Consider the following 13804-nt stretch of genomic DNA (forward strand, 5'->3'; position numbering starts at 1 on the left):
CAAATGAACTGAGTTCAATACAGAAAGATTGACCCCCCAAAGAGTCAGTTATCTTTGACTTGTTGCCCTCACTCAGAGTTTACTCAAGGAATATCAAAACATGCTTATATTTAGGTTTCCACAAATGTAAATAACAAAGTCACCAGCTCCATTATAAGCCCTCAAGGTAACAAATGCATATCTGGTAGAAGATAGTGTTTATCCAACAGTGAACCTCTCCAACAGGTTTCAGCACAGGCCCTGTTTGACTGCGTCATTGTTTTGGATTTCCTTCAGAAAGCAAATAAACTGGGGATACTGTGCTTTTCCTTTCCTATCAAACTTGTACTGTTCAAATTGAGTGGTCTCATTTCCTGGTGGTCTAGAGATTAATGGCAATGAGAATTGTTAAGAATTCCATTTAAATCGGCTGCAAGTTTTAGGAGTAAATCCACTCATTCCCGAATTATTAGTTGCAAAATGAAAGTTTATTGTTGGATAGAAATCAGCTTTCTCAGTGGATAGAAGAGTCCTGACAGCTGAATGAGCTATCTAGGTCCATCTGCAAAGACTTTCCGTGAAGGAAGATATTATATTGGGTCTTACTGGGGGGTTGGGACAGGCTGAGCAGGTCAGACCTGGTGGGGGGCTGAGACAGCCCAGATCTCCTATTGGAATTAAAAAATACTTCAAAGGGATGCGTTTTGACCAGGATTTCTAATTGAATCAAAGGCCCTGGCATCCTGGAAAGATAACTTATCTAGGAGGTAGCCTTCTCCAGGAGGAGCTGAGCATCTGAAAGGGATCACAGATCAAAAGGAAATACAGTTTCTTAAAGGGACCACGACCTGCTTCCAAACAATTCATAGTAATAGCGAGTGGCAAGATTCCAACTTCTTATTCTCCCACAAAACAGCTTTAAATCACTTGCAGCTGTTGGAATCACACCGGAAATCCCTGGTTTCTCCAATAGATACACTACTCACAAACTTCTGCTTCTCTCTAGAAGACCAGATGCCGAAAATTTGGGCTTATTGTGGCAACAACCCCAGAGAAATCTTTTCCTCTTAGCTGGCTCAATTCCACGATTATGTGGCTTGGAAAATCTAGATTCTCTTATCTACAAGACACCTCTAAATTGCAGATCTGCATTTTTCCTCCCTGGGGAGCTTCTTACGCAGATGAAATTGCAATTTATAAGCATTTATTAAGCAACTATTGTATCCATGGCTTTCCCTGAGGAGCTGGGAATACAAAAACAGCAATTTTTTTTTTTTTTTCAAAAATTGTGAGACAGGGAGGACCGGTTTATGGAGAGGCAAAGAAGGATGGAAGCTCATAAAGTGAGGTCCTTCTGCTTGGAGGAAGGAGGGGTGACAGGATTTAGAACAAGGATAAGCCTGCATGACCATCCAAGGGGAAAAGCATAAATCGGACTCGTGTGAACTCTGGAAATCCTAGCTTCGGACAGCGAGTAGGTTCCGGTCTAAGGGAAGCCTTCCAGGATATCCGGGTGCCCCTCCCCCAAATGTTAGTGTTCCCTCTTTTTTTTTTTTTTTTTTTTTTTTCAAATGGACGTGTGAAAGCCCGATTCTCCAGGAAGTGTTAAGTGTCTGTTTCTGTGTCTCAAGTAGATGCTGTCATCTCCATTTTACACTAAGGCAATTTACGCGTCTGAGGGCGGGAGGGACCATTTCACCGAGGGGAGCTGGAGATCTGAGGGAGCGTGCCTGACGTCACACAGTCAGTAGTAAGGGACCAACAGCAACCCAAACAGCTGAGGGAGTGTCACAAACGCAGTTACGCCCCCTGCTCAGGACTCAGTTTTTCCGTGGAATAAAAACAAGTCGGTCCCCCGCCCTCTAGCGGTCGGGGCTTTACGCAGGCGCACTGTCTATTTTAGGTCCGCCGGGGCCACTACATCGCTTCGACAATGACGCTGCGCAGGCGCACCGCTTAACTTCCGGCCGTGCTCCGCCACTCTGAGCGGCCTTTCTTCTCGTACACATAAAGGACCCCACCCAAAGCGCGGTTCGCGTCTTTCCCGTCGTGCCTCGCGTGACCTTAAACAGGAAGTGAGGTAGGAGGAGTAGTGCCGGGCGGAAGTTGTTGTTATGGCGGAGTACGAGCAGGTACAGAGGAGCGCCCTGAAGCTTAAAGGGGTCTCGGAACTAGGTGTAACGAAGCGGTGAGTGCGATGGCAGTGACAGGCTGTCAGGGAGAGGGGGGGCAGGGAAGGGGGGGGGTAGGGACTGGGCCTGGTGCCGAAGAAGGCCTCGTCTCTCCATCTGTCCCACTGCCGTCTGTCCGCTCTCGCAGGAAGAAGAGGAAGGACAAGGACAAGAGCAAGGTCCTGGAGCAGATCGTGACGAGCAAGAAGAACGAGGAGGAGAAGCGGAGGGGGCTGGACAAGCGGACCCCAGCGCAGATCGCCTACGAGAAGATGCAGGAGAAGAGGGTGAGGGGCGGGGCTTTATGGAAACTTCCGAGGAGGGAGCGGCGGGCGTTCAGGCCGCCCGGGACCCCTTGGGCGCCCTTGTTGTGTTCTGAGGGCCCCTTTAAGAAGTCGGGGAGCCACAGGAGGTCGTGGAGAAAAACGGAAGGAAGATGGAGGGGGAGGGAGACCAGCTGACTTAAGGCCTCCGAAAGGTGGTCCTAGGGGAGAGAGGTTTTATGTATTCTACCTCGGAAGGTAGGAATACACGCAGAGGAGGCTGCCGGGAGCGATGACAGAGGCAGACTTAGGCTTCCTTTCTAAGAAAATACTTGGTTCAGATTCTACCTCAGACATGTGCTGTGATTGCAAGTGTCAGCCTCAGTTTCCTTATCTGTAAAAAATAGGGTTTATCTGTATGTAATACTTAATAGTTGTATACATGTCTTATAGACTTGGGAGAACCAAGTAAGATATTATATGGCAAGACCCTTGCTTGGAAGCACTATATATGTTTCAGTTGCTATTAAGCAGGGAATGTTGGTCCGCCTTACAATATATGATTCTCCATTAATAGAGGGATGGATTAATACATGTCCAGGATAATTTTGGGATTTTTCATAAATTGTTGGGTTTTAGAAATAATTTTTGCTCAGGTACTTATTGTAATAAAAAAAAAAACCCTCCTTATTTTGAAATTGAGATTATTTGATGTATATTCTGAGCATTTTCAGATTGTAAACTATTAAGTGAAGGCCTGAGCAGGCATTATAGAAAACCAGGATTCCCTAGTTTTGTTTTTTTTCCTACAACTATGAAAATCCTCAAACAGTGAGTAAGAATAGTTGGACCATGGTTTTACTCTGAAGCTCTCCACAGTGATGGTGAACTGAACATAATTTTTCGAGAACAATGACAATTGTTGAACGTCTGTCCCTTTCTACATCACAACATCCCAGTTTCTTGATGATGACAATAGCAGCAGCAAAAGGAGGCACCAACATTTTATCACAAGTGAAATAGTTAATTGTTGAGGAAAATGTGGCATAAAATGATGATCATTGCAGGACCAGAATCAAGAAGAGCTAAACTTTCTGAGCATCAGCTTTATTTTAAAGTAAGAGAATTAGACTCGTGGACATTTGAGATCCCATCCAGTTCTCAGAATGTGACTATTATATTCTTTCAGTTCTTGTGGAAATCACTGCAGTGCACTTGAGGTTTGGTCCTCATGGTCTTGTATGTACTTTGACCTTTGAAAGATCCTGACAGGAATATAGATCACAAATTAGAACAACAATTCAGCAAGTATTGATATGTAGTGTCTACTCTAGAAATCATTGTTTTGGGTTCTACAAGAGATAGAAAATTGTTTTATTTGATGTCCATGGAACAATGTTCCCATGTCTAGAGGAAGAATAAAGTTTGGATAAGCTCCCTATGAGATCATAGGATTTAGTTCTAGAAAGGACCTAAGAGATCATGGAAGCCATTCTCGATTTTACAGATGAGAAAATTAAGGCCAGCACATTATCACACAGATAATGAACACAAGAATTAGGCTTTTTACTCCTGTTGTCAAAACATTCCATCTGTGTACTATACCACACTACCTGGAATTCATGGCATCTAACACAAAGTGCAAGTTTAGAGAATATACAAAGGTAATTTTAATACAAATTGAATTACTTGTTTTGCTCAGTTATAACTAGAGGGCTCAACGAGGTGGTCTCTAAGGATTCGTCTAATTCTGGAATCTTCTTTTCAGTTCACCTACTTGAATTCAAGTCAAGTCATCTAGGTTTTAAAAATACCTCCTCTGTGCAGAACACAGGAGATCCCATGCCCGGGAGGGTTTGATTGTTTTTGTTTTTACCTTGATGTCACAGATGGAAAAGTTGTAGAGATTGAGCTCCTTCCTAAGTCATGAAAACTTTCAGTTTGTAAGATTACAGATACATAAGGTTCTAGGAAAAACATCCAGGCAGGACTGTTCAGAGCAGAGTCACCCTACAAAGAGAGGTAAAGTTTTTTTTGGATTACCACAGGAGGCAGTATTGAAGCCATGAAAAGTAGCAAGTATTTATGGGGCACATTAAGGTTTGCAAATATATTACCTATAGTATCTCATTTCAATCTCACAACAACCAGGAAAGGTACATCCATTTGTTAGAAGGGGTTTCCCTTCTGATAGGTAAGGAAACGGAGGCAAAGAGAGATCCTAATGCCTTACCTTGTAAAAATATCTGGTAAATATCGAGCGAGTATTTAAAGTCCAAACTTTTCTTTTTCCCAAGTCCAGTGCTTTTTCCACTGTGTCACCCAGTGCAGACAAGATCTGTATGTGAGAAAGTTTTATTTATCCATGTTTGAAGGACATATTTGGAAGCCAAAGAGTAGAAAGAGGCGAGCTGTAATCGTGGCAAAGGGTATGGGGGAAACACCCTAGTGTGTAACTAGTTCCCTGAGCAGCTTTGGACTATGTAGGCTTCAGTTACCTCATCTGGAAATTAAGGAATGTAACTAGATGATCTGTGAAGTCTCTTGCATATAATGTTCTTTAAGAAAAAAGAATATGGAGCAGTTTGTTTATGACAGTGGGAGTTTCTCAGAATGTGGTAGAATGGTAGAGAGTGGTAGAATGAGGAGATTGAAGTCATGCTTTATGATTTTGTCTATTGTTCAGAAACAGTTTAATATATTATAACTACAATTGTTGAAAATCCTTCAAAACTCTTCTGCCAGTTGTCCATGTATTTTCTCCATCAATTTATAAAGTCCAGTGAATGCTTTGAATCTGACAGTGGCACATGAAATTGTCTAACCATGGAACTAGCTGCTCTGTTACATTTCAAGAAACCACTCAAAATGTTACTGAGAACAGTTAGCTCCAATTGAAGTACACCTTCTTGCTCTAAAGTGTGGTTAATATGGATGAATTTATAACCTTTGTTTCTTTGTTTTCCCCTCTTTAAGCAAATGGAAAGAATCTTAAAGAAAGCATCCAAAACTCATAAGCAGAGGGTGGAGGTAAGAATTACCAAGCAATAAAAAACTGTTATTAAAACTCTAGGTTTAGCAGACATTCTGGGTTCTATACTTTGCAGCATCTTTAGTGGTTAATAGGGTCAGGAAGTAGTGATGAAAGGTAGAATTTGAGAAGAGGCATTTATCTTTGATTGGCTTATATACCTTGTTTGGTTGAGAATTCTTGTAAACCAGCAGGTCATAAATGTTATAAATGCCCATCAAATATGTAACTGGGAGATACTGACTGGGGAAAGGAATTTTCAGGGAATTAGGATTTGAACTCATTTTCTGACTCAAAAGCCTATGTTCTTTCCATTGTGCTACTGTCCCTTTGTAGATTTGTGTTAGCAAAAAGGAAGATCTTCCAGCCTATGTTGGGATGGATTGGATTGTGGGCGGGGGGGGGGGGAGGGGGATGTGCATTAATTGGAAAGGGGGACACCATGGGAAGTAGGATCAGAGACAGGGAATTTGTGTGACTTTTCTGGACTTGTGGTGAAACATTTTCTTTTCTTCCTCCCCTCTAGGATTTCAACAGACACTTAGATACTCTCACGGAACATTATGACATCCCCAAAGTCAGCTGGACAAAATAGACTTCTGTCACATTGAGTGGTGTGACCCTGAGGAAAAGGACTCAGTTGTGTTCTGGATAACTCTGGCATGTTGTATAAATGCTTCCACCCTTCTCTACCCTTTCCCTTCCCCTCCCTCTTCTGGATGTTCCTCAATAAGACTATTTTTAAAGGTTCTGTAATCAAGTTAGTAACTTGTCACACTTTATTAAAGTGAGACTTGTGGTAATTTAAATTTCTTTGTGACACAAAATTTCTAATATTTAGATTAAAAAATATCAGTTATTTATATAAGGTCATTGACCGTTATTTACAAATAAGAATGTCCAACTAGAAGAGTGATAATTCAGCCTCTGAGCTTACAATTATTCCACTGTCTGTAGGGGGGGGAAAAACTTGCTGCACCAGTACCAACAGACTCTAAGGTGCTAATTATTGCCAATTATCATTTCATTACTTTCCTAATTGAAAATAATAAAACTGTTTCAATGTTTAAAAGATGATTTCATGAGTACATGTTCATCCTCCACTCAGCCTTGGCTCTGGTGATCACTTGATAGGTGGTCACTTGACTAACCTAGTAATGAAGCTGCCAGCTTATCAGAGCTGGATATTCATCAGACAACAGGTTCATAGGCAATCACTGGGACTTGTTTTCAAAGCCTTCCTAGTTTGGTAGGTTGCCAGAATTTGTGTGCCAGGGCCCTAGTCTTTGGGAGCTTTGAGAGTGGTTTCCATGGTTTGATAAGGGATCTGGAAGGACATGGGAGAAGAAAGGCTGCTTATAGCCTGCTGTGTTTGGCATGTGTGGTCACATACATTATAGTGTCTGACCCCACCTTCTCTCAGGCTAATTGGACTCGGCCATTATCAGCCATCTGGGAAGCTCTGCAGGTTCAACATGACAGAACTGTAGGTTCCCTTTTGGCCTGGGATTTCTATTCTGGTTTTTCCTTTGCAGACTTCAAACTGGGCTAAAAGCTGGAATGGAACTGAAATCCTGTTCTACTCTTGATCAGAAGCTGCAGCTGCTGCTTCTGAAATAGATCCTTGACACAGCCCAGAACCAGTGACCACTCAACCACTCTCAACCCTGGAAAACCATCTCAAACACAATTTTCCTCATTCTGAATTGGATCTGTGACTTGAAAGTAGAAAGTGGGCGACAAAGCTGCTAGGTACCTGAACCTGCAGCTTTGTACTTGGCACCCACTATGTGGATTCACAATCTGTTCTTTAGGTGCTAAAATTCTCCCCCTCCCCCTATTTGACCATACTCTGTCCCGTGTCTCATTCAGTCTGCCTCATTACTGCAACTTTTGTATTCCTCATTAGGATTCAGTCTGGTGCATTCTCCGAAACATCAAAGAAGCTTGGGAACTCACTATATTGATTCCTGCTACCTTGCCAGCATTGTTCCATCTCCTTTTACACAGCCATTTAACTTCACGATAAACATGCACATACACACCATGGTCTGTCACCCTGCCAGAAATTAAGCCACTGATAAAGTGGCTTCTGATAAAGTGACTGATTAACAAAACTAGTTCTCATTGGTTGTTAAACTTTCTTAACAAAGAATATGGACTTGTGTTCTAATTTCAGCTATCCAGAACAATAATGGCCTTAGAAAGCTTCCTCTTTTATCAGGGAGCTTACATGTACATGCAGAAGTATATAAACACAAAAAACAACCACCAGGTAACTTCTGAGGGAAAGAGACTAGAAGCTGCAGGGATCAGAAAAGGCTTCATGTAAGAAATGGCTCTTGAGCTGAATTTTTAAGGAAGAAAGGGATTGAGAAACTAAGACTAGGGTATGCAATCCCAATGTGGAGATAAACTGGTGAAAAAGGGAAGGGGGGAGAAAACAAACATTTAAGTGTCTACTATGGCCCAGACTCTGTGCTAAGAGCTTTTATTAAATATTGGATTCTCACAACCTTGGGAGGTAGGCATGATAATTACCCTTATTTTTTAGTTGAGGAAACTGAGGCAGATTAAGTATCTTGCCCAAGGTTTAAAGTTACTTCTGCTTCTAGAGATATGATGGTGGTGGGTCTGGGCAGGAATCATCTCAGGTCTAAGGATGCAAAACATAATCATGTATCTCCTGCCTTGTGGCCTCAGGACATAGGTTCCCTCCCCATCCTTCTCTGGTGAACAATGAGGCAACATTTAAGATAGTGATTATTTGACTAGTGAAGGAAGGAAAAATAGCCTGGGATAAAGAAAAGGGCCTTGAACAAAATTGCCTCCTTATTTGAGTTGACATGTAGATAAATGATCTTTGCTGGTAAAGATAAAGAGAAGTTTGCCCTGATATGGAGTAGGAGTCCAGGATCCTCTTGACAGCTTGGTGAAGGCTGAGTACCTCTTCTCAGAATCATAATTTTATATGCAGTTTTGTGGGCCATTCCTCCCTACTTCTGGGAAGGTCAAGGCTGATAGATTGCTTTAGCTCAGGAATTCTGAGCTTGCAATAAGGCTAAAATTCATCAGGATATCTGCATCACATTGATTACCAAGATGAGAGCCAAGTTGTGGAGGAGAATGAGGAAAGACCCCATACTACCTAAGGAGGGGGTACTTGGCCCAGTGCAGAAATAGAGCAAGGCAAAGCTTCCCACAAGTCAGAAGTGGCCATTTGACTACTAGGCCCGGAGTCAGGAAAACCAGAGTTCAAATTCAATTTCAGACACTTAACTGAATAACCCTGGGCAAGTCACAATCCCCGTTTCCCTTAGGTTCCTCGTCTGTAAAATGGGGATAATAATAGGACCTGCCTCCTGATCAAATGAGGTACTAATTATAAAGTGCTTAGCACAGTCCATGAGAACTTTAAGAATTATACCAATATTAGCTGTTGTTTTTCCTTCTTCAATGCAAAGCAGCATTGTTTCTGGGCAATGGGGAAAATACAAAGTTTAGGTAAAAAGTACCCTGCCTTCATAGAGCTTAAAGCCTAGTGGGATAAAAAAAAATTCAGAGAAGCATATTGGAAGGAAAGTTTCCTAGAAAGGTATGTAAGCTTAATAGAGGTTACAGAAAGGAACTCAAGAGAGCAGTGGGATGTAGCTGATGTGATACAACACTTGTCCTAGGACCTGGTTCCATTTTCACCTTTAACATAGGCCCTGTGAGTCTGTGCAAGTTTAAGGGCCCTTCCAGTTCTGACATCTTGGATTCTAAGGATCCTCCCAGCTCTGACATCCCCTGTTATAGGATTAATCTAGGTTTGAGGACAAGATACAACATATTATCACCACTTTGAGAAAGCACAACAGCTGGGACAACTTGGGTCACAGCTATCCAGAGTCTCGAGTGGGAAATAGTGTTAGGAAGTGGTACCAATCCTGCTAACTGAATTCTCCAAGTCCTTTTCCATTAGGGTTTTTATAAGCTGAGAACAAAGAAGGCACTATGCTAAATATTTCCATTTGATAGGTGACCTTGGAGATAGAACGGCCTCCCTTAGGCACAGTGATTTTATTGCAAGAGGTCCATTAAAAAGAATATTTGTTTATTCCTTTAGGAGGATTTTCATTAGGAGGAGTTTCATCAGGAACTGGCCAAGTTTCCGGGGTAACTAAGCCTACCATAAAGGATGTTCATTAATCAAGGTATTGGGAAGATGGTCAAGCTTCCTAATGCTTCCCGAGATCTATTAGATCATTGAGAATACGTTACAAAGTTCTTAGCAATCAAGTTTACATATAGGTATACCCGAGACTCGCTCAGATTCCTCACTAAGATTCCCTACCTATGTTCTAAGTAAGGGCCCTCCCAGCCCTGACCCCCTGGGTTCTAAGGGCCCTCCCACCTCTGACCTCCCGGGTTCTAAGGGCCCTCCCAGCTCTGACCTCCCGGGTTCTAAGGGCCCTCCCACCTCTGACCTCCCGGGTTCTCAGGGCCCTCCCACCTCTGACCTCCCGGGTTCTCAGGGCCCTCCCACCTCTGACCTCCCGGGTTCTAAGGGCCCTCCCACCTCTGACCTCCTGGGTTCTCAGGGCCCTCCCAGCTCTGACATCCCGGGTTCTCAGGGCCCTCCCAGCTCTATCATCCTGTGTTCCAAGGGCCCCCCGGATCTCCAGCTCCCAGTGCTGACAGTTTATTCTACGCTGCCACCGAACTCCAACGCCCTAGACCCTGTGACTATGTGCTGGGCCTGCCAGGCCTCTCACTCTCCTCCTCCCCCCTGAAGTTTCCTACTCAGCCACAGAGGTGGGCTGCCGCCGGAACTCCAGCGGGATAAATGGCTTCTTCGGCCCTCAGGGCGCCTGCGCCAGTGAGGCGCGCGCCCATGCCTTCCCTTCTACGCGCATGCTCCAGAGGACGAGGGCCGTTCTCCTAGGCCGGACATAACGGTTCCAGGGCGGAAGTGGAAGTGAGGTGCCGCGGTCGGGCGCGCCCGCCTGCTCGCCCCGGTGCCGCCGCCTCTCGCTGCCGCGCCTCGCCCTAGACCTCGCTCTCTCCCCGCCGCCGCCGCCGCCGCCATGTCGGCCAGCGCCGTGTATGTGCTAGATCTAAAGGGCAAGGTAGGGAAACCCGGCCTCGGCCCGCGCCGCTTCTGCCCTCCTCGTTGCCTGGTAACGGCCCCTCCCCAAGGCGGGGGCGGGGACTTCCCCCACCCTGCTCCCCGTCCCTGTCACCCTGTCACGGTTCCCAAGCAAAGATGTTGGCCTTCCCCCTTGGATCAGGGGATCGAAGCCCCTCGTCCCAGGGCAGCCAGTCATATCCAGGAGCACTTAGGCAGTCAGTCTGGAAGCAGTTATTGGGCGCCTGCTGTGTGCCGGGCGTGGGGCTGAACTCTGGGGGCACAAAGGCGGGAGTCTCACCCCTGCGGCGGGACCCCTGACGTGGAGGTGGCCCGGGGAGCGTGGAGAAGGGGCGTGGGCTCCGCTGGCCGTGTCAGGTGAGGAGGAAGTGGGGCGCCTGGCGGTTAGCCGTGCCCCCAGGGTCGAGTTAGGTGGCTTGGGAGGGTGCGGGGGAGGGGCGGGCCTTTAGGGAGCCAACGAGAAAGCAGGGAAGCGAGCGCGCTCCGTGAGCAGCCGAGGAAGGATCCGGCTAGAAAGCCAGGGGCGCTTTGGCTGGAGCGTCGTGGCTGTGCAGGGCTGAGAAGGCCGGTCACAGGTCCTCGGAGTTTCTCCAGACCGCTTATCTAACCCAGCCCTGACCGGAATTTAAATCTCAGTATCATCCCAGGTAAACTGACCAACCAGCCTTTGTTTGGAGACCTCACCTGGAGCATCCCGTCGCGCTGTTGGCTCGCTCTCCTTGTTAGGTTATTTTTCTTTCACGTCTGCACCTTCCACGTTGTTCTTAGGTCCATTCCCTGGGCCTAAACAGCACAAGTACAGTCCCTCTTTCCGAATAACTACCAGTCAAATAATGGAGTTATATTCCTCCTGAGCTTCTTCTCCAAGCTTAGGAGCCCCAATTCCTCCAACAAGTTATCACATGATGTGAATTTAAGCAGAGAATATGTGCTCCCCTTTCTGCACTCTTGTGCCTGTCGTGTCATGCTGTTGCCTCATATTCAGCTTGCCACCCACCTAAACTACAAGATCTTTTTTACGTGAACTACTGTTTAGCCATGCTCCTCCAGCTTGAATAGTTGATTTTTTTAAACCCAGGTGGAAGACTTTACATTGATTTATTAAATTTCATCTTATTAAATTTGGTTCAGTATCTTAGACCGTCAAGTATTTTGGGAGTCCTGGCTCTTCTATTTAACCTATTGACAGCTTCTCCTACCGTTTTTCCAGGTGACTAATGAAAATGTTAAATAGCACAAAGCCAAACACAAATTCGGTGGACACTATAGTAGAGAGAGTCTTTTACTATGTTTTAGGTTTAATCAGCCAGTACCAAATTCACTTGTGTTATTGTTTAGCCCATATCTCTCCATCTTGCCTTCAAGAATAGCTCAAGGGTCTTCATCAAATGCTTTACTAAAGGGAACTAAACAGTATCTACAGCATTCCCCCGCTCTATCCTGTCAAAAGAGGAAATGAAGTTAAGTCTAGCACACTGTTTCTGTTGAAAGTCTGGCATTTTGTGATCACTACTCTCTTTCCTAAATGTTCACCAGCATTGAGATAGATCTCTTTCAAAAACAACTCTAAAATTTTTCCAGGAATCAAGGTCAAGTTAATTATTGGTCTATGAGTTTCATATTCTACTTTTTTCCCCATTTATAAAAACAGAAATCATATCTCCTTTCTCTAGCTCCAGCATCTTTTTTCTGTATAATAATCATGCAAAGATGACAAAGGGTCAGAAATATCATCCAGAAGTCCTGAAATGCGTTTGCCTGGGCCTGATCACTTTAATGCATTAAGGGCAACTAGGTGCTTTTTTAGTGCCTCTCTATTCATTCTGTCCTTTCCAGTCCAAAGACCATTCTCCTTAGCAGAAAAACAGAAGCAAAGACATAGTTGAATAATTGCCTTCACTCCCAGTCATTATCATTGTCCCATTTACACTGAATATTTCTTCACTCTTTTCTCCAGGATACCTTTAAAAATCCTTTTTGTTGTCCTTAACTTTCCTTGACAGTCTTAGTTCATTGAGTTTTAGTGTTCCTAATACTATTATTGTAGGACTTCAGGGGGCTTAAATAAATTGCATTTGTTACATTTTGTTTTGATGCCACATATACTTTCCAATAAATGCCCAACAAATCCTTTTACAAAGTACATTCCTTGGAAAAGAAAAAGGAGTTTATTGATTACAATGTGTCCTGGGCAGTATGACATTGAACATTATTTTTAACCAGAATTTTACTGCTTCTCCAGTGTCAGTTGTATTTACTTACTCTCATTGTATATATTGTTCTTTTGACTCTGCTTCCTTCACTTGATATAACTTCATAATCTTTGTATTTGGCATTCTTTGTGGCCTAATAATTTTCCTTTATGTTGATATACCATTATTTGTTCAGCTAGCCAATTATTAGACATATAGTTTATTATTATAAATAAAGCTCATTTTTGTTATTTACAAATAACATTAATGAACAGTTTTGGGAGAGTTCTTGTCAATTGCCCTTTATTAGTAGTAATATAAAGCTGACATTCATATAACACTTTTAAGTATTAATATTATACTTTACATGCATGTTTAATTTGAGCTTTTCAACAACCCTGTGAGATAGATAGTGCATGTATTATTATCCCTTTTTTTGTAGATGAGCCTCAGAGAGATTGTGACTTGCCTCGTAATCACACAGTTTAATTGTGTGATATACATTTTTGTACATAGAGGTCTTCCTGATAGTAATCTCCTTGAAATCAAGTCCCAATGGTGGAATTATAGACATTACTGAGTTATGGATCATAGCTCATTAGATCATACATTTAAAGACCAGTGGTACAGGCTAGTCTAGCCAGTGGTTATTTACTGACTGATCAGTTGACCCATCTAATCAAAATTCTCCCATCTTTTAGAGAAATTCAGGATATTTGGCTTTTTTGGTTTTTATTTTAATTGCTACTGGGATTCTGGGGGAACTAAGAAGATAAAGAAGGGACTTGTTTGATAGGGCTGAGGGGGAGGGGATTGTTCTCTTTCCTTCTAGCACTTTTCATTCTTGGTAGTAGAAAAACAGCATGACTAGCACTGTTGCAATGTTGCAAAGCCTGTTGAGTGATCTGATCTGTAACATCAACATTGGACATTGACCAAAGCCAACATCCAATGTGTAATCCATTGTTGAGCTTCCTTTCCCTGGAATTTCTTTTAAATAAGTGTCCAGACCACAGTGAGGAGGTGATTAAAGTATT

General features: G+C 43.5%; 2 protein-coding genes and 1 long non-coding RNA gene across 5 annotated transcripts in view; 2 read left to right on the forward strand and 1 right to left on the reverse strand.

The window, feature by feature from the left end:
- Positions 1-1845: 1845 nt before the first annotated feature.
- Positions 1846-6519, forward strand: FAM32A (family with sequence similarity 32 member A). The gene is made up of 4 exons (XM_003760995.4): positions 1846-2167; positions 2299-2437; positions 5390-5443; positions 5971-6519. Exons 1-4 carry the CDS (start codon positions 2094-2096, stop codon positions 6037-6039), a joined length of 336 nt encoding a protein of 111 aa, XP_003761043.1. The 5' UTR covers positions 1846-2093; the 3' UTR covers positions 6040-6519.
- LOC111719260 lies at positions 3505-10944 on the reverse strand. Of its 2 annotated transcripts, none has more exons than XR_002769464.1 (4): positions 10856-10944; positions 4647-4751; positions 4290-4423; positions 3505-3678 (listed from the first exon to the last, which is right to left on the reverse strand). It is a non-coding gene; the product is annotated as an uncharacterized LOC111719260 (long non-coding RNA). The 2 variants fall into 2 exon arrangements; XR_004231230.1 differs by lacking the exon at positions 10856-10944 and adding an exon at positions 10230-10317.
- Positions 10353-13804, forward strand: part of AP1M1 (adaptor related protein complex 1 subunit mu 1) — a 29192-nt gene continuing 25740 nt past the window's right edge. The window contains exon 1 of one of the 2 annotated variants that reach the window (XM_023496992.2): positions 10353-10555. In XM_023496992.2, coding sequence (XP_023352760.1) covers positions 10514-10555 — 42 coding nt within the window. In that variant the 5' untranslated portion in view covers positions 10353-10513. Of the gene's footprint in view, positions 10556-10847; positions 10933-13804 lie in introns of those variants that run through there. The other variant, XM_031947953.1, reaches the window with a different exon arrangement.

Source organism: Sarcophilus harrisii, chromosome 1 (genome assembly GCF_902635505.1).
Source record: "Sarcophilus harrisii chromosome 1, mSarHar1.11, whole genome shotgun sequence".
Classification (NCBI taxonomy): domain Eukaryota; kingdom Metazoa; phylum Chordata; class Mammalia; order Dasyuromorphia; family Dasyuridae; genus Sarcophilus; species Sarcophilus harrisii.